We start from the raw sequence: 25,593 nt of genomic DNA on the forward strand, positions 1-25,593 counted from the left end.
CTAGCTACAATATCACACTTGCTACATTAATACGCTTATGCTAGCTACATTAATATGCTTATGCTAGCTACATTAATAGGCTTATGCTAGCTACAATTTCACACTTGCACTAGCTACGTTAATCTGCTTATGCTCGCTACAATATCACACTAACAATTGCTATGTTAATATGCTTATGCTTGCTACAATATCACACTAGCAATAGCTATGTTATATGTTTACACCAGCAACAATATCATTGTTACACTAGCTACATTAATGCGCTTATGCTAGCTACATTAATACACTTATGCTAGCTACAATATCACATGTTAGCTACATTAATGCGCTTATGTTAGCTACATTAATACACTTACGATAGTTACAATATCACATGTTAACTACATTACTACGCTTATGCTAGTTACATTAATACTTTTATACTAGCTACAATATCACACTTACACTAGCTACATTAATGTGCTTATGCTAGCTACATTAATACACTTATGCTAGCTACATTAATATGCTTATGCTACTTCAATTAATATGCTTACTCTTGCTAAAATATATCACAGACATTCCATACTCTATATAAATGTGCAAAGTTGCTGAGGTGTGGCAACAGTAAACATCCTATATTTAGGATAATGCACTGTATTACTAACGTTTTGTACAGTTGTGGCTTGACTGTTTAATTGATTTATATGCTCACCACTGGCTCAACCACATCAAAAATTAATGAATTAGAACCAACTGAAACCACATGTATGTAAACATTTTAGAGAAAAACATTTAATATTTATAATTTCTTAAATGTATTTCATGACCCATTAATGTATATGGTCATGTAATCTGTACTGTATTAAATATTGTTGTCGCAAGTTCTGCTAATTTAAATATGTCATTAAAAGTTGGGGTTGTGGTTAAATTTATCTAGCTTACATTAATGAGGTTTGTCGAAATTGCAAGAATTTTCGTGGTGGGGCCAGTAAATATTTTGACAGGTCAGAAATACTTAACACTAAACAAATCCTCAGTGTTGAGCCCTGTACGTATTTAAAAGTGAGGTAAAAGGACCTTAATATCCTGTTAATGGACACATCCTGTTTTTGCTTTTGCATAGGCTGTTCCCATGCTTTGCAACAGAGCATGTTCACTTTGTATTGCAAAACTGCAAGAGGCATATTTCAGGACTCTTAAAAGGAATGTTCATCCAAAAATGAAAATTCCATCATCCTTTATTCTTGAATGACTTTCTTTCTTCAGTGTAACACCAAAGAGAAGCAGAATTGTTTTTGTTCTTGCCGATATCATTGTTTTGACTTTTCTCTCTGTTTCCCCCCAGTGTCTTCATTGCTATGGCACATTCGATGGGAGTGTCTCTGGTGTGATTGACAGCAAAGAGGGATGGGCTATGCTGAGGATCAGAGAAGAGTAGAGACCACGCCCCTTATATATTCTTGCCGCTAGCACAGGACACAATGAGACTCAATCCTTCCTGAATCGCACACACTCCAGCGACCTTCCTCACCATGGGTTCTGTATACCTGTGGAAGCTGTCTTCCCAGAAGTTGGGATTCTTCCTGGTGAGTTTCGGCTTCATATGGGGGATGATGCTGCTGCATTTCACCATCCAGCAAAGAGCGACGCACGAGAGCAGCACGCAGCTACGCATGCAGATATTGGACCTCAGCAAACGATATATCAAAGCCCTCGCTGAGGAGAATCAAAGCGTGATGGATGGACCCTACGTGGGAACCATGACAGCATACGGTGAGTCCATTAGCCCTTTTCCACCGAAATGGAAGAGCCTGTGCTTGGCTGGTTCATGGCCAGGACAATCTGGAGCCTAATGCAAACCGGAGCTTTGCAACTGACTTGAGAACCGAACGGTGAGGTAAAGGGTTACAAAGCTATGTGGTAGTTTTACGTGACTACCTCACCTGCCCACAAACAAACATGGTGTATCACTGTGTTTTACTCCTGTTTACTCAAGGACATATTTAAACATACAGAGAAATGCAATCCAAAGATATTACATTGCTCAACAAGATTGCTAAAGATGACATCAGTGCTCAAGATGGCTGGTAACGTAACATTATTTTGTAATAATTTTGAAACGTGTCTTAATTGGCTAAGTACTATAAACTGTAATGGACCCCTTACTGAACAAAACAATGCACAAAGTAAGATGAGAAGAGTGTAAGGAAAGCTAACAAAGTTGGAAAATAAAATAACTTACCGAGATCGTCTACAGAGGACACCGGTGATTTGGTGTTTGAGCGTGACTGAGTTATCTGAGTCCAAGTCATCTGTAGTCCATCCAATGTTGCTTTTGCTCCGTTTACTCTTGTGGTCCCCGTACTCCAAGTTATTTTTTTCAATTTGTTTATGATTGGCCAATCATCTGATTGAAACCGAAGTGCTTCATTGCTTGCCATATATCCTCGTATTTGTTTTTCCTTTGCAAACTCTCTAGTTGATCTTGGAGACCTGTAGGAGACCATATCAATTGCAAGTAGAGTGCTCTATTCTCCACTGTTCCTGAATGCTTTTTGTCTGATATTTTTGTGGATTTTTAGATTTAGATTTTTGTGGATTATAGAGTGAAGAAATACTCCTTGCTGCAGATAGTTACTACTGTTTTGTTTTTTGGAAAACTTTTACGTGGCGATGAAAAATTATCCCACGCTCTGCCCCTTGAAGTAATCGGTTCTTGCAAAGAGACCAGCAAGCTTTTGGCCCAAGAATCCGCCCCCGAAACATGTCGGTCGAAAAGGGCTACGTGTCTGCACTAGTGTTGTCAAAAGTACCTGTACTTCGGTACCAAGTCGGTACTAAATTAAAAAAGATGTAACGATACCAGTGTTTCTCCAGTACCGATAGTACCGAGCACCGACTCTATCTGGAAAATGACTTGACACACCACAGCTTTAAAATGATTACAGGCTTAATTTGAATGGGTGCTCTGTTACTCCTTTTACACTGAAATGGACAATTAATCAAATTAAAATCACAACATGTTCGATTGCAGCTGAACTTGTCACTCTGCGAGACCAGTTTGCCAACAAGTTTAACAACTAGGAGACCGTAGGCTGGTTCAAGCTGTGTTTTCTTCAGCAGGGAAGATCAACAGCGGCAGGCAGAAAACACTGCAGTTTTTAAATTTGCATCCAAAAGTCAGTCTGATGTCAGTTTGCCATATCTGATTAATAAATTGTCACTGCTGTACTACTGCATCACAACGCCTTGTCATATCTCACCTCTCTGTCTGCCGTTGTCTTATGACCTCGACTTCTAGTCCTCTGCGCCACAGTTGAAAAACAGCAGGCTGATATGGTAAATGTTTTCAACCTATATTTAGCTCTCATGATGGCCTGATGCTGCAGCTGAGGAGCGAGGCCATGCAAAGTCACATCTGTGATTTTTAGCTATTGGCTGAAACCATAACAAGCAATGTTTAAAGAAGAGAAGACATTATTGATGAGTGTAACAGGCCCGTTCTTAAACAGAAGCAAGATGTGGAGGTGTCTGTTTTAGCTTTTCTCTACTCGCACAGCCGTCAATAAGTTATTCGTGCCACTAAAAGAGGCGCTCTTTTGGGAGCCCTCATTACGACTCACGGATGACTATCAATACACAAGACCAAAAACGCACACCAAACGCCTTCTTGCAACTCTAAAGAGCTTATTTTACAAGTGAAATCACAGGTCATTCCTTCTCAATGAGAGGTCCCCGGCTCAGTTTTAACTGGTGAAAGATGAGCATAAATAATTGAAAGTAAAAACATTACATGCCATGGCGCAATATTTACTGATTAGTCCATTTTTTTTGTAGAGAGGAGTAAAAATGACAACTTTCGACTAGCAAAACAACATGTAAAAAAAAATAGCCTTAGAGAGGTGGCAGTTTTGTTATTTTATTTTTACACAGAGATTGGTAGGTCTATTACTAAAATAATTTGACTTTAGCACGCCTTGTAGAATTATGGTGCGTCCAAAATGGAAAAAAAATTACTTTTTTGTGGTTTTTCCAAAGTTAGACTGCCTATAACTCCAGAACTTCAATCAAATATATCTTAATATCCTTTGAGATTCTGGTTTTGAACAAACTTTCCTATTTTTGTATAGATTAAGGGCCTATATGATTAAATCCCAGAGAAACGGAGCTCACAATCTGGCGCCTCCTGTAAATGGTTAAATATGACCCATTTCAATGGTCAAACCATTTACAGTTGAAGTCAGAAGTTTACATTCACTTAGGTTGAAGTCATTAAAACACATTTTTTTGCAACTCTACAGATTTCATATTAACAAACTGTAGTTTTGCTAATCTGTTTTGTGCATGACACAAGTAATTTTTCCAACAATTGTTTACAGACAGATTGCTTCACATTTAATTGACTATATCACTATTCCAGTTGGTCAGAAGTTTACATACACTGAGTTAACTGTGCCTTTAAGCAGCTTGGAAAATTCCAGAAAATGATGTCAAGCCTTTAGACAAATAGCCAATTAGCTTCTGATAGAAGGTGTACTGAATTGGAGGTGTACCTGTGGATGTATTTTAAGGCCTACCTTCAAACTCAGTGCCTCTTTGCTTGACATAACAGGAAAATCTACATTTGTAAAATCTCAAATCTGATTGTATTTTGCTCCTTTGGAAAATTATAAAACCGTAAACTCGGGGGTCTGGGTAGCTCAGCGAGTATTGACGCTGACTACCATCCCTGGAGTCGTGAGTTCGAAACCAGGGCGTGCTGAGTTTCTCCAGCCAGGTCTCCTTAGCAACCAAATTGGCCCGGTTGCTAGTGAGGGTAGAGTAACCTCCTTGAGGTCGCTGTAATGTGGTTCTCACTCTCAGTGGGGTGCGTGGTGAGATGTGCGTGGATGCCACGGAGAATAGCGTGAAGCCTCCACACGCTATATGTCTCCACGGTAACGCACTCAACAAGCCACGTGATAAGATGCGCGGATTGACTTCTCAGACGCAGAGAAAACGGAGATTTATCCTCCACCACCCGGATTGAGGCGAGTCACTACACCACTCTAGGACTTGGGAATCGGATTTGCCAAATTGGGGAGATTTGGAATAAAAAAATAAAATATAAAAAAAGACTAAACTCACTCAATATTTATTAGCTCAATATATATTAGCTTAAAATGAATCCTTGTTCCTTATAATCAAAGTTTAGCTGAAAGTTTTATGATTGCTCAAACTTAAAAATGTATTTAGCCCAAAATAGAACAAACTTTCAGAGAAAAGATTTAACCTTTAATTGTACTCTCATTCAACAACGGAAAGTCGAAAGCGTTTCAGTTGCACTGAAAACAAGCACCTTTTAGGAAGTAGGCTTTTTTTTTTGTTTCAGTGGCTTTTTGACATTTTTAAAGGAAGTCTGTTAGTTTTTTGCATTATATCTTTGTTGTGGTTTTTGCTAAGACAGGCACCACTGTTCAGTAATGCTTTTGCTTTTACTATTTCTATCTGTTACAATTACCTGTCCTTTGAATCGTTCGGTCATCCACACCAATTAAATAATCACAAATGACATATATTTCTTCCTAAACAGACTAGAATGAATACATCTGTCAAGTAAGCACTTTTAGTTGGTCTTTATTTCTTTGTGGTTTGGCTCTGAGCTTGCTTTGAAGAGCCTTGCTTTGTTCAGGATTCATTGAAAGACGAGATATCTGTCTCAACATGATCTGTTCTGTTTGACCTGTGGAATTCAGTCAGTTCATCACCTAGTTAAGGAATCTAGTTTTTCTAGATACAATAGATGGTGCTGTAGTTGGTTTCTATGGTCAAAACCTTGAGTTGTTCATCTTGGAGGTCTTAAAGTGTTGTCAGTTCTTAGTGTGTGTGTAGAGGAGATTACAGCCTGCATAGTTTCGTTTTTATGACCTGTAGTTTGCTGTGTGTGTTCTGTAATTTGAGTATGTAGTTTGGTTTATCTCTTTGCAGGAATCTGGGATTACTGTATATACTGTGGTTTGTTATAGATAGTTTTAATTTTTCTATTTCTACAATGTGCGTCTTATTATTGCCATTTTTGAGATCGAAATGAATGTTGGAAGCTAGTCTGGCTTTTTGGCGGGAAACAGCCCAAAAAAAAAAGCACCTTTTCAGAATCTCATGATGAAATTATCATTAATGATTAACATGATTAACTTATATTGGCTAATACTGATATATTCACCAATACATTTTATTCTATTGTATATATTATCTAATCTTCTGTCTGTGTTTCTTTGTTGTGTAGATCTAAAGAAGACTCTGGCTGTTCTTTTAGATAATATAATGCAGAGATTATCAAAGCTGGAGACTAAAGTGGACAATATCATTTACAACGGCTCCGGAACAAACCTGACAAATGGAACTGGGACCCCTGGACCAAACCTGGTGATCCCAGAGAAAGTGAACGTGGCAGGTACGGAGGCTTTACTCGTTTTCTCTCCTTGTTTACATGACACGCCTCACATTTGGCCGTGAATGTTTTTGTTGAATATAATGGTATTTGGGTTTTTTTGTTTTGTTTTTTCACTTTTTTAAAGATAAATTCATTTTTTAGATGGACAAATCCTGGTGAAACTGTAGTATACTCTCATGGGCACAAAATATCTCCTTATTTCTCTTGACTGTTGCCTATTTAAAGTTTGAGGTTCTCTATGGACCCTCTTTACACTTCGCGATCCACTCTTGCTTGCACAGCACACACGCACACACACACACACACGGTTTTCTTTGAAAGTTCTTGCCCTCTTTATTGAAACCTAGTGATTTTCCTTCAAGTCTGAGGTGATTAACGACATTGAGAGAAAACAAACTATTTGTAACTTTATTGCCAACATTTGCTTTAATAAAGGACTCCTCTACTGTTGTGGGTAGTATTGTAGTAGAAACTGCCTTCGTGAACCTTTTGTCTTTTGTTATGTAACATACTTCCGAGTTGAACAGAATATTCAGCAGGAAATAATATAGGGTTAGATTTGATTTTGTCAATCAGGATTTGATTGAATTTTGAAATGTGGGGTATGATTTTATTGGTTATTATTACCTTTCTCTGCCCACATGGTCTTGATCACATCAGTAGAAAAATAGTTTTAGAGGTGGTGAATGTTATCAAGTTATAGACAGTACCTTTGTAAAGCAGGCAATAAATGGCTTCTCTCTTTTAGTTTCTCGGTTGGAGCAGTTTTGATGATTGAGGAATCACGGCTGTTGGTTTTTTCTACATCCTTGTTTATTAATATGCTCATGTAGTGTTGTTTCAGGCTGTAGAGAGTCAGCAGGCAGCGCACAGAGTTAATGTAGTGATGCTTGAATCTGTCACGAAAGCAATGTTAGACTTGGCAAGGGCGAAGTTTGATGTTAAGCCCTGGACTGTGTGCCATACTGACATCTGGGAAGCTGTTTATTTGACCAGATGAGGCTTGTATACCAAGTACCATGGCATTATCATGTTTTTGGTGTCATAGTAATACCATGTTCTTTGGATATGTAGCATGGTAATAAAATGGTTTTTGAATTTGTACCATGATAATACCATGTTTTGGACTTGCAGTATATTATGGTACTACCATGTTTTTGGAAATGTACCATGGTAACAAAATGTTTTTTGCATAAGTACCATGGTAATGCCATCTTGTTTGGCAAGTATTATGGTTTGTGAAAATGGACCGCAATAATGAAATATTTTTGCACAAGTACCTTGGTAATACCATGTTTTTGGACACATTCCATGGTAATACCATGATTTTGGACAAGTGCCATGGTAATATCATGGTTTATTGGACATGTACCACAGAAAAACTATGTGGGTTGAATCTGAGCCACAGTAATGTGTTGTTTTTTGGACCCAATAATACCATGTTTTTGCCATATACCACAGCAATAAATTGTTTTTGCACATACACCATTGTATTACGATGTTTTTGGACAATTAGAATGGTAATACCATGTTTTTGGAACGGTACCACAGCAAAACTATGATTTTTGAAAATGTACCACTGTGAAAAAAAGTTTTTTTTTCACATGCCCTACGGTAATACTGTATTTTTGGACAAGCATCTTGATAATATCTTGGTTTTTGGAATCGTACATTAATACGATTTTTTGGATTTCATGGTTTTTGGACCTGTACCACAGCAAAACAAGGGGTTTTATAAATGGACCAAAGTAATATGATGTTTTTTGCACATGTACCATGGCAATACCATGTTTTTGGAAACGTATCATGGTTTTTAGATCTATTTGCAAGGGTTGAGCGTGTCTGATTTTTCTGTTGTTTGACGGTGTGTGTGTGTGTGTGTGTGTGTGTGTGTGTGTGTGTGTGTGTGTGTGTGTAGTTGCTGATGCGATCATCACCACTGACTCACCATGCTGTAGGCCAGACCCCTGCTGTGTAATGTTGTGCTGACAGCGAATGGATATCTCACTTTTCTCTTGACAATGACTGCTTTTCTGGCAGTTCACTGCGATGACCGGCTCGACAGCCAATACTGGTGATGTTGTCTTTTTGTTTTTAGCTAAAACCCATGTCCGACCAAGCTTGCCTGCATTCTTTTTCTATTCCACTGCGCTCCATCGAGCAGTTTTTTTAACTTAAGAACGTTTCTTACTTAAACGCCACCTATGAAATGCGTTCGGTTTGGGGGGCGGGTTTAAAACCTAAACCAGCTTCATTAAACATGTCGCCATAATACAGATTAGTCCACTAGTTGTTCACGCAACCCACTGACTAAAAAGTTTGTGTTGCGCATCCTTAATACTCAAAGCACGAATAGTCCTGTTTCTTGTGAAGGAATTGCACTTTCCTCACTTTCAGATTACATTATCTCACGCCTACATCAATGGAATTTAAGAAAAAAAAAACTGCAATGTTATCTGTCCAAACACAGTGCATTTCACCCAGGCTTTCTCTTTCTATGAGGTTATCGGCTCCGCGTGCCAGCACTGAAGACAGCCCAGGTGTTTGTGTCACCTGTTGAATGCATGTCTATGTGACTGTGTTTGTTTGTGCTAATGGTGTCTGTTACCGTCTCTGGCCGATGCTGAAATGCCGCTGCTGGCACGGTTCTGACTCTTGACTAGCGCTGGAGACTCCTCGGAGAAAGGCAGAGACCCGAACAGAGATACCCACTGTTAGCAAACATAAAGGGCCATTTCTTTGTGTGCGCGGTGGTTGTAGATGCCACTAGTGGATGCAAGGCTAATGTGTCATTAATAAGCTAAACAATAGAACTATACTAGAAAGACAATGTTCATTCTTCCTAGCTAGAAGCTCACATTTTCATCAGAAAATGCTAAACATTTTAACCTGTTTAACCCACTTACAAATTCTGTAAAGTAAATTGAGTGTAAGAATTTACAACATACTGATACTGGACTAGTCAATTTTCATGACTTGTTTTGGTTCCAAGAACTCTATAGGGAACTGGGATCGGTTCATTAAATCAGAAAACAGATTCACACATTTTCTCATCATATCTCAGTTCCTTTTGGCTTTATCACCTGTTTTGCAGAGCTGGATGTCTCTAGAGAGGTCATAGTTGGATGTGGAGAGTCCCCAGTGTCGGGTCTTTGCATCCGGACTGGAGGGAGGATGTGGCTTTACCATGTAGACTGCTTGGTAAAGCCACATCCTGAGAACATAGTAAACCAGTCATGCTAAACACAACTTCCTGCTTGAGAGCAAGGGCATGTCTCGCAACTAGCTCACTTTATATTAATGGGGACTTTCCATTGACTTCTATTGTTCTTAAAACTTGGTAATTATTAGTGGGTTTCTTTTCGTATTTAGGACACTTGAGCCACACTTAAAAATGTCTGAATGTCATTGCTGATGATGAAATATCAAACCAATTGCCATTTTTTTGGACAAGGGCACCTTTCAAGCAACATTTCACAAATATTTGTCCCCTTTTCTCCCAATTTGGAATGCCCAATTCCCGCTACTTAGTAGGTCCTCTTGGTAGTGCAATTACTCACCCCAATCTGGGTGGCGGAGGACAAGTCCCAGTTCCCTCCGCTTCTGAGACGTCAATATGCACATCTCATCACGTGGCTCATTGTGCATGACATCGCTGATACTCCACCAGTGTAGGCTCATGCTACTCTCCGCGATCCACCCACAACTTACCAAGGACCCCATTGAGAGTGAGAACCTGTTGTTTACTGTTGTTTGCGCACTGTAAGCTCCTGTCACAAAGATAAACTCCTTGTATGTGTAGGCATACTTGGTAATAAAGCTAATTCTGATTCTGAAAATGAAAACTTCAAGTATTGTTACACTTAACAGACTAATAACACTGTGAATTCGGCATCAGGAGGTTGAAAGTTTTGCTGCTGAAATCAGTGTTTGCTTACTGAAATTCATAACCACTGCCCCCAGTGGCCAAAACTGAAAGTGTTGTTGAGGTAAAACGTGCACATGGTGGTGCCAAAAGTTAGTCAACAGGAATTCATACAGTATTTTATTTACCCTGTGCCCTAACCAAAAATGCAACCTTCAAATTCTGCTCATTGTTTATGTATTTAGAAGTCAGTGCAAAAGTGGCTCAGAAAAGGGAGGTTAGTGCTATTGTCTCTTGATTTCTCCAAAACCTTGTGATTTTGACCGCCCCAAGAAAGTACGTTTGTTTTTTTGGGCAAACATGTGGTTTCCTCTGTGGTATCTTTCCAGTAACATCACTCTTGGGTAGTATTTGTCTTTTCCACACACATGGAAGTGCTTTTACACTGTAGATGTCAGAGCATGTGTACTTTTTTGGTGTGCACTGTTTGTCTATCCTCGTTCACCAAATATCCCCACAAAGATAGTAAACTTAACATGTAACATTTGTGGGAACATTTTGTGAGGTCTTAACGTTGTAAAAGGCTTTTTTAAGGGATTAAATAAATGCCAGAGGGCCTTTTGTAAGGATGTGCAACCAGGACGGAAGTAAAAATCCCATTAATTTTCTCAATTGACTAAATTGTTGTTTTTTTTTACGATAAATTATGAACCTTTAAAGATAGACCTACTTTGAACTCTGTGGTTGTTAATCGATGGTATAAGCTTCTGTTGAAGCCATCAGTCTCCGTAATTTCAACTTTATAATAATCTTGTTAAATACCATAATTCCTGGTGAAGAACTACACTACCCATGTTGCTGAGGAGAAAAGATCCACCAATCAGAGAGTCAAGGCAAACAAAGCGCGCCAAAAGTGCTCTGCAGTGACCGCCCGCTTCCATTACACACTATGAACGATGCAATCAGGTTGCTATAAAATTTAAATAAATTGTTTATATACTTCAAATCAATTAATTTAAATAGTTTTGTATTCTTCCTTCATTTTAAGTCAATCACAGTGCTTCATGGGATTGTAGTTCATTCTCTCGTGAAAGACGTTTTGTACATTTTGTCTTTTTGTCCAATTTTCAAATATGTTTTGCTTCAAATCAAAGTTGATAATGTTGTATTCACCTTGGGGCTGGATCCTCGTGACATAAAACTCTTTTATAAAAGGAATTAAGAACTCAATAAAACAATATAATTCTATGGTGTGTCCTCATTTAGATTGCTATGTAATGTGGGTGTGCTTTGCGGTCACGTCCATTTGAAAGCTCTTGCAAAATCCTTCCAGTTTGGCAGAAAAATTGCTTCGGAGATTACGCACACACACCACTGCACTCTCATAATACTCCATATCAGCATTAGAAGTGCCCTTGGTATGTTTATTTTTAGTGTGAGAGACGCAGAGAGAATTGAAATCGCTGAAATTGTTCTGTATCTGTCAACCGTAGGAAGTAAAGGTTGTAAAACATAAAGTAGTAATAGAGACACATGATTTGATATTGTCTTGCTAAACAAATCTCTCTGCGTTGTATTAGTTTGTCCGGTTTGTGTGTGTGTGCGCGAAACAGATCTGGTCTTTGTGAGTTAAGGTGTAATTAAGGCCTGATTAAAGTCTAATTGAGCTCTAAATTTGGGTTGTATGTTAAACACTCCCAGCAAGCCAATTCCATTAAAGCGCACTCACAACGTTACATCATGCTGACCTCAGCCGAAACAGCTTGATTTATCTCTACAGCCCGAATTAATTTATTTCTTCCACGGAACACAAAGATGATGTTGGGACAAAGGTTAGCCTTCATCTCCATTCACTTTCTTTCATTGCATCTTTTGCCATAAAATGATGCGAATGGTGACTGAGGCTAACGTTTGGCCCAACATTTTATTAGTGTGTGTGTTCCACGGAAGAAAGTCAAATGGCTTTTGAAACCGTGAGGGGAACTGTCTCTTTAAATCTCCACAGCCGTTTGAATGTTTACACTGGCTCTGTGAACATCTATCTGACCGGTGTGAGAGAGTGTTTGCTTCAGTTGTGTATTTTCTTTCCCGTGACTGGTTCACTGTTGCGTTATTTGTGTCTCATAAATGTGACTCATAAAATGGCTATGGACTCTTTGTTCGAGTGTGACCTTTAAAACATGACAATTTGTGAATGGAACAAACATTCTTACTGTTTTGAGAGATGGTGTTGGTATTCCCTGGGTAGGGTGTTTGTTCAGTTTACAAGATGTGCTCTTAATGCGTGCTGTTCTAGTTTGCGGCCTGCCATTGTTTTATAACGTGCCTTTTAAGTCTTAGAGCTGACTGTAAGGGCGTGTGTTGAGAGAATGTAGACCGATTATTCAACTTTGCAAATCAAATCTTTTTAAATCACCAGGCTAACACCCACCCATTACAGTAATTTTGTCCTCTCTTTTCCTTTTCTTCTCATCTCCTCCACTCTTCTCTTATCTCATAATGTCTTCTCTACATTTTGACTCCTTTCCCCTCCTCTCACTTCATGTTCTCTTGTCTCATCTCATCATGTCTCCTTTTGTCTCCTTGCCCCACTTCTCATTTCGTCTCGTCTCATCACTTGCCTTCTGTCTTCTCACATTTTGTTTGGTCTCATCTCTTTGTCTTCCCTCCTATCATCTCCTTTTGCTAGTCCCATCTTGTCTCCTCCCATCTCCCCACCTCTCATTTGATGTCCACTTATCTCGTCTCCTCTCCCCTTCTGATTACCTCTCATCTTATCTTCTCTCGTCTCATTTAGTCTTCTCTCCTCTCTTTTTCATTCTCATTTCATCTTCCCATCTCTCACTTCATGTCCTCTCTTGTCTCCTCTCATCTTGTCTCTCATCTCCTGTGGTCTCATTTTGTCCCCCCCTCTCACTTTATGTCCTCTCATCTAGTCTTCCCTCATTTTCTTTTGTCATATCTCCTGTCATGTCTCCTCTCCCCTTCTCATTTCATCCTCTCATATTGTCTCCTTGTCTCCTCCTATATTGTCTCCTTGTCTCCTCCCTTCTCCCATTTCACCCTCTATTGTCAAATTTTTCTCCCCACCTCTCACTTCATGCCCTCTCATTTTGTCTTGTCTCCTCTCTTTTTCATTCTCATTTCATCTTACCATCTCTCACTTCATGTCCTCTCTTCTCCCCTTTTAATTTTGTCTCTTGTCTCCTCTCATCTTGTCTCTCATCTCCCGTGGTCTCATTTTGTCCCCCCCTCTCACTTTATGTCCTCTCATCTAGTCTTTCCCTCATTTTCTTTTGTTATATCTCCTGTCATGTCTCCTCTCCCCTTCTCATTTCATCTCATCGCTTGTCTCCTCCTATATTGTCTCCTTGTCTCCTCCCTTCTCCCATTTTACCCTCTATTGTCAAATTTTTCTCCCCACCTCTCACTTCATGTCCTCTCATTTTGTCTTGTCTCCTCTCCCCATCTAATTTTGTGTCATCTCTTGTCTCGTCTTCTTTCCTCATATTGTCTCTCATTTTGTCTCGTCTCATCTCCCCTTCTCATTTTGTCTCATCGCTTGTCTCGTCTCGTCTCCTGTCATCTTGTCTCCCATTTTACCCTCTATTGTCAAATTTTTCTCCCCACCTCTCACTTCATGCCCTCTCATTTTGTCTTGTCTCCTCTCTTTTTCATTCTCATTTCATCTTACCATCTCTCACTTCATGTCCTCTCTTCTCCCCTTTTAATTTTGTCTCTTGTCTCCTCTCATCTTGTCTCTCATCTCCCGTGGTCTCATTTTGTCTCTCACTTTATGTCCTCTCATCTAGTCTTTCCCTCATTTTCTTTTGTCATATCTCCTGTCATGTCTCCTCTCCCCTTCTCATTTCATCTCATCGCTTGTCTCCTTGTCTCCTCCTATATTGTCTCCTTGTCTCCTCCCTTCTCCCATTTTACCCTCTATTGTCAAATTTTTCTCCCCACCTCTCACTTCATGTCCTCTCATTTTTTGTCATCTCTTGCCTCATCTCCTTTTCTCTCCTCTTCTCCCTTTTTCATTCTCATTTCATCTCCCCACCTCTCACTTCATGTCCTCTCCTGTCCTTTTAGTTCTTCTCTTCTCCCCTTTTCATTTAGTCTTTTGTCTCCTCTCAGCTTGTTTCCTACAGTCTCATTTTGTCTCCCCCTCTCACTTCATGTCCTCTCGTCTAGTCTCCCCAATTTTCTTTTGTCATCTCTCCCTTCCCCTTCTCATTTCGTCACATCGCTTGTCTCCTCTCATCTTGTCTCCTTTTTCTCCTCTCTATTGCCTTATTTTTCTTCACGTCTTCTCATTTTGTCTCTTCTCCTCTCCACTTTTCATTTCATTCCTTGTCGTCTCTTGTCTCTTTTTTTTCTCTTCTCTTTTGTATTGTATATGTCTCATTTTGCTACCCACAACTCACTTGATGAGTCCTCTCATCTCGTCTCCTCTCTTTTTGTCTCGACTCCACTCCCTTTTGCAATTTGTCTCATCTCTTGTCTTATCTCCTCTCCTCTCATCATCTCCTTCTGCTTTTTTTAATCACTTTATGCCCTTTTGGTCTCATCTTGTCTCCTTTCATCTCCTTTTCATTATGTCATCATCTTTCGCCTCCTCTCTCTCCCTTTATCTCCTCTCATCTCATCTGCTCTTTTCTTGTCTCCTCATCTCCTCCCTTCTCATTTCATATTATCTCACCCCTTATCTCCTTTTCTCTGGTCTTGTCTCATTGTATCTCACCTTCTTTTATCTCCTGTCTTATTCTTTCAACTCTCTTAATATCTCCCTTTTATGTCCTCTTGTCTCATCTCCTCTTCCCCTTTTCACTTGTCTCGTCTCATTCCACTCCTGATATATTTCAGCCCATTTCCTTTGAAAACAAAGCCTTTTGATTAAGCTTTAAGCTTTCAGACTCTAAGAACCACACACACATACACATCCCCCATCTACGTATATGGATTCTGCTAATCTCCTCAGAGCTTTATAGCTAATAAAGTTGGCAGAGGATGATAGGAAAAAACATCAGGTGGTGCATTTCATCATTAGATCAACTGCATCCATGTAAGTATAACATTCTGTACTTAGATAACAGGTTGTATGTGGAGTGTGGGTGTGTGTTTAGACAAGAGACACGTTTGCTTGCACACTAAATTATGTGTGCACGGTCAACTCGCCTCCCAATTGTTTACTTTAATACGGCTGCACCCTACGTCCCGAAAGGTTTGTTTCTTTTGAATCTTTGAAAAAGCAGTCATGGTCCAAGTTTCTTTTTGGCCCTGCATGGACATTGCTATTGACCATGTTTTTATCAGTAGCTTCGCAGAAGGAAGGAAGGTGCATAGTTTGATTGCTTGACAGAAATGGAGATAAAGGAAAAAGTGTGGATAGATTGAGTTTGTTTGGCCATAAAGGGCAATTTAGGGGGGAAGTTCGAACTATGCATTCTGCATCTTCTTTTTTTAATTATTATTATTTGGCTGATTGTCTGCTGTATGAATCGTTTTTACCGTTTTTTTGATGTAATGGATGTTTGTGCTGTGCAAAAACAGCTAAACAAGGCAAATTAAACAAAAAATAAGCTATTGTCAAAAATTATGAATAACAGAAAAATGGCCAAACCTCCTAAGTCATAATTGACATCCTTAAAATTAGGCACTTTGCTTTTAAAATGTTAATGTAAAACTTGACTTTTTTTTATGTAATATTTTTTTCCCCCTTTTCTACCAATTTGGAATGCCCAATTCCTACTACGTAGTAGGTCCTCGTAGTGGCGCGGTTACTCGCCTCAATCCGCGTGGCGGAGGACAAGTCTCGGGAGCGGAGGCAACTTCGCGCATCCTCTCGTGTGGCTCATTGTGCATGACACCGCAGAGACTCACAGCATGTGGAGGCTCATACTACTCTGCGATCCACGCACAACTTACCACACGCCCCATTGAGAGCAAGAACCACTAATTGCGACCACGAGGAGGTTATCCCATGTGACTCTACCCTCCCTAGCAACCAGGCCAATTTGGTTGCTTACGAGACCTGGCTGGAGTCACTCAGCACACCCTAGGATTCCTGGGACACACCCAGGCCCCCTAAAACTTGACTTATTTAACATAGCTTTAGTTTTCACATTTTTACTTTGCATTAAAGTATAAAACACAAAATATGAATTCTAAAGAGAACTAGAGTGATGCATAAAGTAGACTATATGTGAGTTCCTTGAACTTATTTGCCTTAAAAATGATTAATTTATGATTTTAAGTACTACTAACTCAAACAATCAAGTACAGAACGGAGGTTATGGGTGCTCTTGAATAATTTAAGCATGTTTGTTTGGTCAAAAGGGAACTTATTGGGGCATTTAATTAGTTGTTATTAAGAATTCATAGAGATTTTAGCTCTTAGTATTATTGATGTTGTTTTACTTGAATTAGTTGTTTTGTGTAAAGTCACCATAAGGGTGATTAGTGTTCTCTTTGGTGGCGTCTGATCCTGTTCAGTCCATTGTAATTATCCATGCACATGTGAATGTGACTGTGCATTGCAGATGTGCAACTTTATTTGCACTCCTTTGCGGTATCAAGTTTAATGACTGACCTGTTTGGAACAGTTTTGTGCTAATTGTTTTGCTTTCTCTCTTTCTGTTTGTAGACTTGCTAAACGGAGCACAGGAAAAATGTGAACTCCCCTCACTTGACGGGTTTCCTCATTGCGAAGGCAAAATCAAGGTGAATCACACACTTTTCACTAACCTTTTAACTCGCTGTTTAAAGACCTCATGAGCCAAATTGGATTTCTGTGGCTTTTGGTACATGGCTAGGTTTCCCGAAGCACTAAGTAGAACATTAGCAGCACTTAAGTAGTACTTGATCTCTAAAGCGCGTTTCCCAAAAGCATCGTTATTTAAGTAGTTCGTAAAAGTGTTCGTAAATTAACGAGAGCTTTGAACCGCTCTTAAGTCCATTAAGTGCAACTTAATCTGTAAAAGCCACCAGAAAAATATGTTTATCAAAGACAATGGGACATTTAATAAATTATATTAACATATTTTGATAATTGAAAAGCCATTGTAAACCATTTCAGTGGATAAAAAAGTGTTGAAATAATCGCTATGAAATCAATAGGCAGTCTGCGCATTTGACGTGATAGGTCTAAATTTACAAGATACGTAATACTGTATAACGTTATATTAGCCTTCTTTGATAAGCATAATTGTAATGGTAATAGAAAGACGACATGTTCTTATTAAACCGATTATTTAAGAAGACATGTGAGTAATGTGACTTAAATATGCCTTAGTAAATAATTAAAATCTGGTTAACAGAGGAGATTAGAGCGAAAGAGTGCAATGAGAGATTCCCTTTCTCTCTCTTCCTCCTCCTCTTCTTTCTTCCTCCAATGGTTGGTTCAAATCGGCTCGCCTATAGTCTTTTACAAGGCAGTAACACATTGCATGATGCCTAATGGCAGTAAGGCTACAATTACACAGTGCCTTCAACTAACCAGATGACTTATTCATATTTTGACAGGTCTATGAGTAGTTCTGTGTGCATTTGTTCAGTTTCCTGCTCAAATTTAGGCTACTTGAGAGTCGCTTATGATTCACATCGCGTACAATCACGTTACATGCATTTATTGCGTCACTTTCATCAATCTCTACGATTGAGCATCAATACATCTGAAACTCCGTCTTACTAAAGTCATAATTATTTATTTAATTAAATTCTGTAATAGTTAGGAAATGTGTTTCGGCTTCTCGACATGGTTACAAACATCTTCCATGTTTGTCAGTATTTCCATCTTATTTTAATTTTGAGAAGACGAACACCTGAACATACTGGCCAAAGTGATCAGCACCTTTAGACTGGACAGCTCATGTAACGAAGCACTTAAGTTCAACTTTATAACGAGTGATCTACATGCTGGTTTGGGAAACTCCAGCATTACTCCATCGTAAAATAACGAGCGACGTTAGTTAAGGTGATCGTTAAAGCTTAAATTGCTACGTTATCGGGAAAACCAGCCCCTGTCTAATAGCTTCCAATGCTGTATGTTAGCATGCACCTAAAAGCTGACAAAATGATCAAAAAGCTTTCTTGTAAAGAATGAAAGAAATGCCATGAAAAATGAATAATTCTCGATGTGAAGCTCGTTAGAGTGACTCGTTCATTAAAATTGTTTGTCGCTGCAGTCCCGTGGCGCCTCCTTTGATATCCTCATCTGCTGGACTTTCTTTAGAAACTGTTTTCATCCCAAATCCAGACAGATTGCAGACTTTTTAATAACCCTTACCAACATGAAAGCCGAGACATTGATCCGTTTTGAGACATATTTGAAAGTCATTAACCGCGTCTGCGTTTTTAATGAGGATCGTTCTTCTATTGTTTCAAACGTCTACAAAAATCTTGAAGGTGCTACATCATTTCGTCATGGCGTCAGTGAGAATGTCAGTTAAAAAAAAATTACTTTTTGGAAATTAAAACTTAAAAAGTAACTAAGTCTCATTTTTTAAATCCCTGAAAGAAGTCCGAGTTGGGTGTTACCAATGAACCCTATAGAACGGCAGATTTTTAAGGACCTCACCGGATACTCCACCAGTCCCTCTGGATTTTAACAGCCAGTTGATCTATCAGCTAGACCGGCCAATTATGTCGGATTTAACATCAAGCTGAGCAAGTGTTGGCTTTTTTTTTTTCATCCCGTCAGATTTTAGCTTGTTCCCTGTCAATGTAATCACAGGTTCTTCAGTTTAGAGCGCATGAAAATTACTCCAATATCGAAATCCTCTTAAATTTCTTACAGAATTTAAATAATCTCACTGGGTAACTACAGCAAGAATGAAAGAAGCCTATCCTTCTTTTTGTTTATTGCTAGAAAAATTACAAAATTTGTGCTTGTCAGGCTTTGTCTGAAAACAAATGGCACCCTGACTTTGCAAACCATTTGTTAAAACAATTTGGTTTGATCGTTTTTCTTTTGGGCTATTTATTTGCTGAGACGAATGGAAATATTCAAGCAAAGTGGGTATCCAAACAAGCGATATGGAAATCCACTTAAGTTCGTGGAGAATTGAAAGAAATGCCACTGTTGACTACAGAAACAATGAGCAAAGCTCTGTTCTTGGATCATTCAAGGAAGAGAAACCACATCAATCTAAACATTTTCTATGTATTTAACAAGTACAATATTGCCATTTTAAGTCAACATTAAATCAGTGTTGACCGTATTTACAGTAGAAAACGCATTCCTGGTCTTATTGTGAATAAGCAATCAGCGCACTCGAATCTAAAGTGTGTTTGCTTTGTTTTTTTAATCATATTGTATGCATTATTACTATTATATTGTGTATTTGTATGAGGACACCATAAAAATGAGTGACCACTTTGTAGAAGCTAATCCCTTGCAAAAATGGAGAATTCTGGCAAAACCTGCAAATTTCTTGCGAACATTTCGCCGCACATTTAGCAAGCGATGGGATCCAAATAAAAATTTTATTATTTAAACTCTGGAATAGAAAGGTCGTACACGTCAGGTTTTGTCTGAAACTATATGACGCCCTGGCTTTGCTAACTAACCATGTGTTAAACTCTTAAACTTTAGCTTGACCGCTATATTTGACTATTTATTTGGCGAAACTAATGGAAATATCCCAGCTGAGACCTATTGCTTTTCTCTGAGATTTTTCTCTTGTTTACTTCACTGAATGTGCTGACTCTGCAAAAATGTACAGATGCCATCGTTCTCAGAAAAGGCAATCGATAAGTGTGATCTAAACCACACTGCGATCAATACATCCATCTCCGTCCTAGAGAGAGTGTTACTGTGGGTAGAAATTGGATACAACCAGAAAGAGGAAACCAACGTTTTTTTTGAAGGTCAAGCTGATCTAAGAACTTCTCTGTTCTGGACATAACCAGCTAAACCTTTGCAACTTTGGCAGAAATAAAACGGCATACTAAGCACAACAACTTGTCACCTTTGAATTGTTGATACTGTTTGGTTCACAGATGTTCTAAACTGTTCACAGATGTTCTAAACTGTTCACAGATGTTCTAAACGCTTCATTAAGAATCATTTTAGAATTTTCGAAGTACTTGTTCAAACCTGTAACTGCTACAATGAAGTAGTTCTGGTTTTCTCATCCGCATAAGTTCCATTAAACTTTTCCATTTTTTTCAAAATTTGTAACCACGCCTTGGGCTGTTTTATGTTAAATACTTAATAGGATTGACATCATAGGATTTCGTTTTAGGATTGAAAAACTGTATTGAATTGGATCCAGACAATTGTATAATTGGAGATGAATGCACATTAGTGCTGTATTACCACCTCAGGTGTGCGTACATTTTCTGCGGCACATCAATTTTTCATTACAAGAGATGCACCGATGTATCGGCCAAATATGGGTGTTATTTAAAACCGGCCGATGATCAAGGCAGATTATTTTCTGACGAATAACGGAATAGAGAGTAACATTCTTTCGAAGTTGTGTATTAATTATCAGTGATTTGAGGTAGCATTAAAAAAACAGAATCATCGAAGTATCGGTATGGGCAAATGTTGTTCCAAATAATCAGAAATGAGTATATTGGTATAACAGAGGAGATTAGAGCGAGAGTGTGCAATGAGAGATTCTCTCTCTCTCTCTCTCTCTTTGTGTCTCTCTCTCACTCTCTGTCTCTCTCTCTCTCTCTCTCTCTCTCTCTCTCTCTGGTATATTGGTATACAGATATTGGTATCGGTACACAATTTGTTTCATTATTGTTTCATCCCTATTCATCACTTATAAAAATATTTTATTCTACATTTAGTGGTATGCCATAAGTTACATACACACAAATGTGTCAAATATGAAGCTAAATTCACTTGTTAGCGATCGTACCCAAAGTTGTTCATAATTAGCGTTGTTTTTGGTATGTCTCATGTAGATTTGAACTAAGGTTTTTTCTGTTTGTTTCCGATGTCTCTTCATCTTCAGTGGATGAAAGACATGTGGCGTTCGGACCCCTGTTACGGCAACTACGGAGTTGATGGATCTACCTGTTCGTTCGTCATTTACCTGAGTGAGGTAAGACCTTATAGGTGATGATGGGCTAATGGTTTAGCATCTGGGCTATTTACACAAAGATGGCAGGTTCAATTCCCAAAATGAATCTTAGTTAATTTTAATTTCTAGATATACTAACACATTATTTACATTCAAAGTCAGACATTAACAAACGATGAACAAACTAATTTGGATTAATAACATGATACCTTATTAACTAATGCGTAGTAGTTCTTGAACTTTAAGGGCAATTTAATGGCGTAATTTGTACCCTACATTACATTGCAATTCAAATGCATTTAAATGACAATACATTGTAACCTTCCACATGACCTTTGGCATAAACCTTTAGCATGTTCGTAATTCTCCCCACCAACAGTATGTATGGAGCGATGTAACAGATACAATAAAAAAATTAATATATGATTAAATAATTAAATGCATGCAATCATAAAATGATTGATCATACTCAAACGTGTATGTTAATTGTAATTTAAGTATTTAATTTCTTTATATATTTATATTTAATAGATTTATATTAAGGCTGTCAATGTAATTTGTTAATTCAGTTAATTTAATTTGACTGCAATTAATTATGCCCCCTGACCATACATCAATTCCATAATGAAGAAAATAAATGAATTTATTGGCAAATGAATTACTAATGCTAATAAATATTTATTAAATGCGATTTAAACATAAATAATCGGCATCTCATGCAATTGATTAAATGTAACATTTATATTTCTTAAGAGCTTGAATTTTATTACATTTTATATTATTTAAATGCAACATTCAACAGTGTTTAATTATTCCATATTATATTTACTTATTAAATTTTGTCCACGATATACTTCCATAAACCTGAAAGAATAAAAAATCCTCTCTGTAAGTTTTTGACCCAGTTAGTCATTTACAGGAAGTTGTATGTTGTGACTTTCCCCCAGTGTCACATTAAACATGATAAACAACAAAATACATAAGGTTTGGTGACTTTGAAGGAGAATCATTAGAAACGCAGCTCGTGAAAATGAATTGTGACACTGATCATTTCAATTTTGTAAGTTAAATTAATAGCTGCGTGTGCGCGCGCGTGTGTGCGCGCGCGTGTGTGTGTGTGCGCGCGCGTGGGTGATACATAAGAGGACACACACGCATATAGAGCATTGTCTCATGACTCTCACAGTGTCACCATGGCGATGTGCATACATCTCCATATCAACAATCTCTCTCTGTAGTAGCTAATTTATAATTTTAGTGTCGGCCAGCTTTTTATATGAGCTGACTGACAGAGATAAACTGTTTAAAGCTAAAAAGCGAGGGAGAGAAATGGGCGTAATACCCCCATCTGTTTTTATACACTACCGTCTGCACACCTTATCATAAGTCTTCACATACAGAGTCTACACGGACTGTCTCTAACTCTGTTTTTGTGTGGCTGTTAGGTTGAGAACTGGTGCCCTCATCTGCCATGGAGGATCAAGAGCATCATTGGTGAATCAGACAGAAAAACACAGGTTAGTGTGTGTGTGCTTGCTTGCTTAGCTATAGTTTGAGGACAATGTTTTACACAGAAGTGAGCTAAATTGGACAATCTTCAGTTGGGGACAATTTGGGACATCCTCATTTGGAAAAACGATCTATACGTATATTCACTTTTAATCCCTGACATGCGTCGCACTACAACACATTACTGTTTTTTGTCAAATTGTTACAGATTTCAGATTCGAGTTTCAATCATGCAAAAGTCATAAACATAAGACGTAATTGATGAATCACATCTCTTCTACGTTAATGAGATTTCATAGTTAGCCGAAACCTTGACAAGCAATAAAACATGAATAAAGTTTCCCCATTCTACGCTGGTTAGCTCCGCCCACTGGGTACGCTTTAAGCGACAACTAAAAAATTGCTTCACCTGAACTACTATGTTCGAACCTTTATGATGCATCCCCTTATGTTTCTTTCCCCACACAGAACGCAAAACGTAATTGATAAATCGCATCTATTCTACGTCAATGAGATTTTGGCCTAATTAACGTTGCACAATAAAGTTTGACAGTTTCTAGTTTCGCCGTTCTGCTCTGCTTTGCTCCGCCTACGTTGAAATCTCATTGGTCCGAAATCTCGCTCCTATAGGAAGCATCAAATATGGTCCGATTGGCTGAGATTTGTTGCTTTGCGTATCTTTACGAATTATCAATGAAACATTTCACAACTGTGCGCAACAGTAGTTTCCCAGTAGCAAACAGCTTCTCGCGAGGATTAGCTTTGACATGTTCAGTTGTTGAAATATTGTGGTTATAGCACCACTTAGTGGTTTAGAGCAGTAAGTGCACATTTACCGCGCCGGTAAAAAGGCCATGCTGAACTGGGAACATCTGTATATGTTTGCAGACATCAAACAAATGTTTTTAGTTTGTTTAATGGTTTGTGCTTTTATTTAGATGGAGATTCGTACGAGTTTCGACGAGCTGTACCGTGTGATGTCACGCCGTGAAGAATTTCGCTGGATGATGCTGCGAATTAAACGCATAGAAGAGCCGTGGGTCAGCGCCGTCCGCTCTCTCGCCAACAAACAAAACCTCGGCAACCGCAGACGCAAAAAGGTGAGTCACGTATAGTTTCTAGTATAGTAGATATTTTAAAAGAAATGTGGGAATCTCAATATGGACCGTACCGGTCACCTTTTAATAATGCAACCTGTGTTTCTGCACTCTGTGGAATTAATAATGCTCACACTTCGCAGTGATGCACACACACACACACACACACACACACACACTGCTGTGGATACACACTCTCCCAAGAGCGTCTATGACTTTCAATTTCACCTGCAGCCAACTGGCACAGCCGGGACTCAAAACCGAACACACTCTTGTCTCTTCACAACAGAGCACTTAATGCCAAGCTTCAAAAGAAGCTTGAGAAGGATTGTTTAGATCGAAAGCATGTCGCCGTAGTCGTCATTCCTTTTCCAATTGTATTTATTTATTTATTTTTATTATAAAATTTAAATTTATAATGAATAATAAATAATATATTAAATGTATATTATTAACAATATTTTACAAAATTATTTATTGCATATTTTATCCAAAAATAGTATAACATTTTGTAATAAAATAGTGTTTATATGCATTTTTTACGCTTTTTTTCATTTTCTCCTAGATCCTGGTGCACTTGGGTCTCTTGACGAAAGAGTCTGGCTTTAAAATCGCTGAGAATGCGTTCAGCGGTGGTCCACTCGGAGAACTCGTTCAGTGGAGTGACCTCATCACTACACTGTACCTGCTTGGACATGACATCCGTATCTCGGCGTCTCTCGCCGAGCTGAAGGAGTGAGTTGCTGACTCCGTCTCTGTGCAAACACTTCACTTTGGTAGAAAATTGCTTCCAAATTGCTTAAGTTCCTGTAGTTTGATACCAGCAGAGTTCAGCAGCTCTGGGTTTGTTGGAGTCTGCAGTAACAAGATTGAAACCTAGACTGAAAGTAACAAATTTAAAGGCTGGGTTACAAATAGAGACTGACATTTCTTCTCTGTTTCTCTCTGTGTCTCTCAACAGGATCATGAAGAAAGTCATGGGCAACAAGTCCAGTTGCCCCACAAAGGGTGACAAAGTAGTGGAGCTCATCTACATAGACATTGTTGGTCTTTCACAGTTCAAGAAAACTCTGGGCCCGTCGTGGGTCCATTATCAGTAAGAACTCCTTTGTTGTTTCAATGTTCTCATCTCTGTTTGAGCATATTCTAACATTGTGCCACATCACTAGATCCCTAAATTGTGTGATCGTGGGGAGCCCTGGGCAGCTCAGTGGTAAAGACGCTGGCTACCACCCCTGGAGTTCGCTAGTTTGAAACCCAGGGCGTGCTGAGTGAATCCAGTCAGGTCTCCTAAGCAACCAAATTGGCCCGGTTGCTAGGGAGGGTAGAGTCACATGGGGTAACCTCCTCGTGGTCACTCTAATGTGGTTTGTTCTTGATGGGGCGCGTGGTGAGTTGGCGTGAAGCCTCCAAACGCGCTATGTCTCCGTTGCAACGCGCTCAACAAGCCATGTGATCAGATTCGCTGGTTGACTGTCTCAGACATGGAAGCAACTGAGATTCGTCCTCTGCCACCTGCATTGAGGCGAGTCACTACGACTTTTTTTGTTTGTTTGTTTTAGTCCTGGCAAATTTTGAAAGCAAGTGGATGTTTGTCGTTCTTTCATACATCTCATAGTCCAGATGAATTTTGAAAAGAAGCATCTCGTTGACGTTTGTTCTTCA

At 38.8% G+C, this 25,593-nt stretch overlaps 2 protein-coding genes across 2 annotated transcripts in view; one reads left to right on the plus strand and one right to left on the minus strand.

Moving 5' to 3' along the window:
* Positions 1-2,364, minus strand: part of pth2rb (parathyroid hormone 2 receptor b) — a 47,050-nt gene extending 44,686 nt beyond the window's left edge. Inside the window, exon 1 of the mRNA XM_052122317.1 lies at positions 2,225-2,364. The gene's annotated coding sequence lies outside the window, so the exon portion shown is untranslated. The remainder of the gene's footprint in view (positions 1-2,224) is intronic.
* Positions 1-25,593, plus strand: part of LOC127639959 (alpha-1,6-mannosylglycoprotein 6-beta-N-acetylglucosaminyltransferase A-like) — a 61,100-nt gene that overhangs the window by 15,230 nt on the left and 20,277 nt on the right. The window contains exons 2-9 of the mRNA XM_052122315.1: positions 1,328-1,755; positions 6,248-6,415; positions 16,927-17,003; positions 21,254-21,343; positions 22,768-22,839; positions 23,770-23,931; positions 24,494-24,663; positions 24,890-25,024. Coding sequence (XP_051978275.1) covers positions 1,515-1,755; positions 6,248-6,415; positions 16,927-17,003; positions 21,254-21,343; positions 22,768-22,839; positions 23,770-23,931; positions 24,494-24,663; positions 24,890-25,024 — 1,115 coding nt within the window. The 5' untranslated portion in view covers positions 1,328-1,514. The remainder of the gene's footprint in view (positions 1-1,327; positions 1,756-6,247; positions 6,416-16,926; positions 17,004-21,253; positions 21,344-22,767; positions 22,840-23,769; positions 23,932-24,493; positions 24,664-24,889; positions 25,025-25,593) is intronic.

The sequence above is a fragment of the Xyrauchen texanus genome, chromosome 48, assembly GCF_025860055.1.
Source record: "Xyrauchen texanus isolate HMW12.3.18 chromosome 48, RBS_HiC_50CHRs, whole genome shotgun sequence".
NCBI classification, from domain to species: domain Eukaryota; kingdom Metazoa; phylum Chordata; class Actinopteri; order Cypriniformes; family Catostomidae; genus Xyrauchen; species Xyrauchen texanus.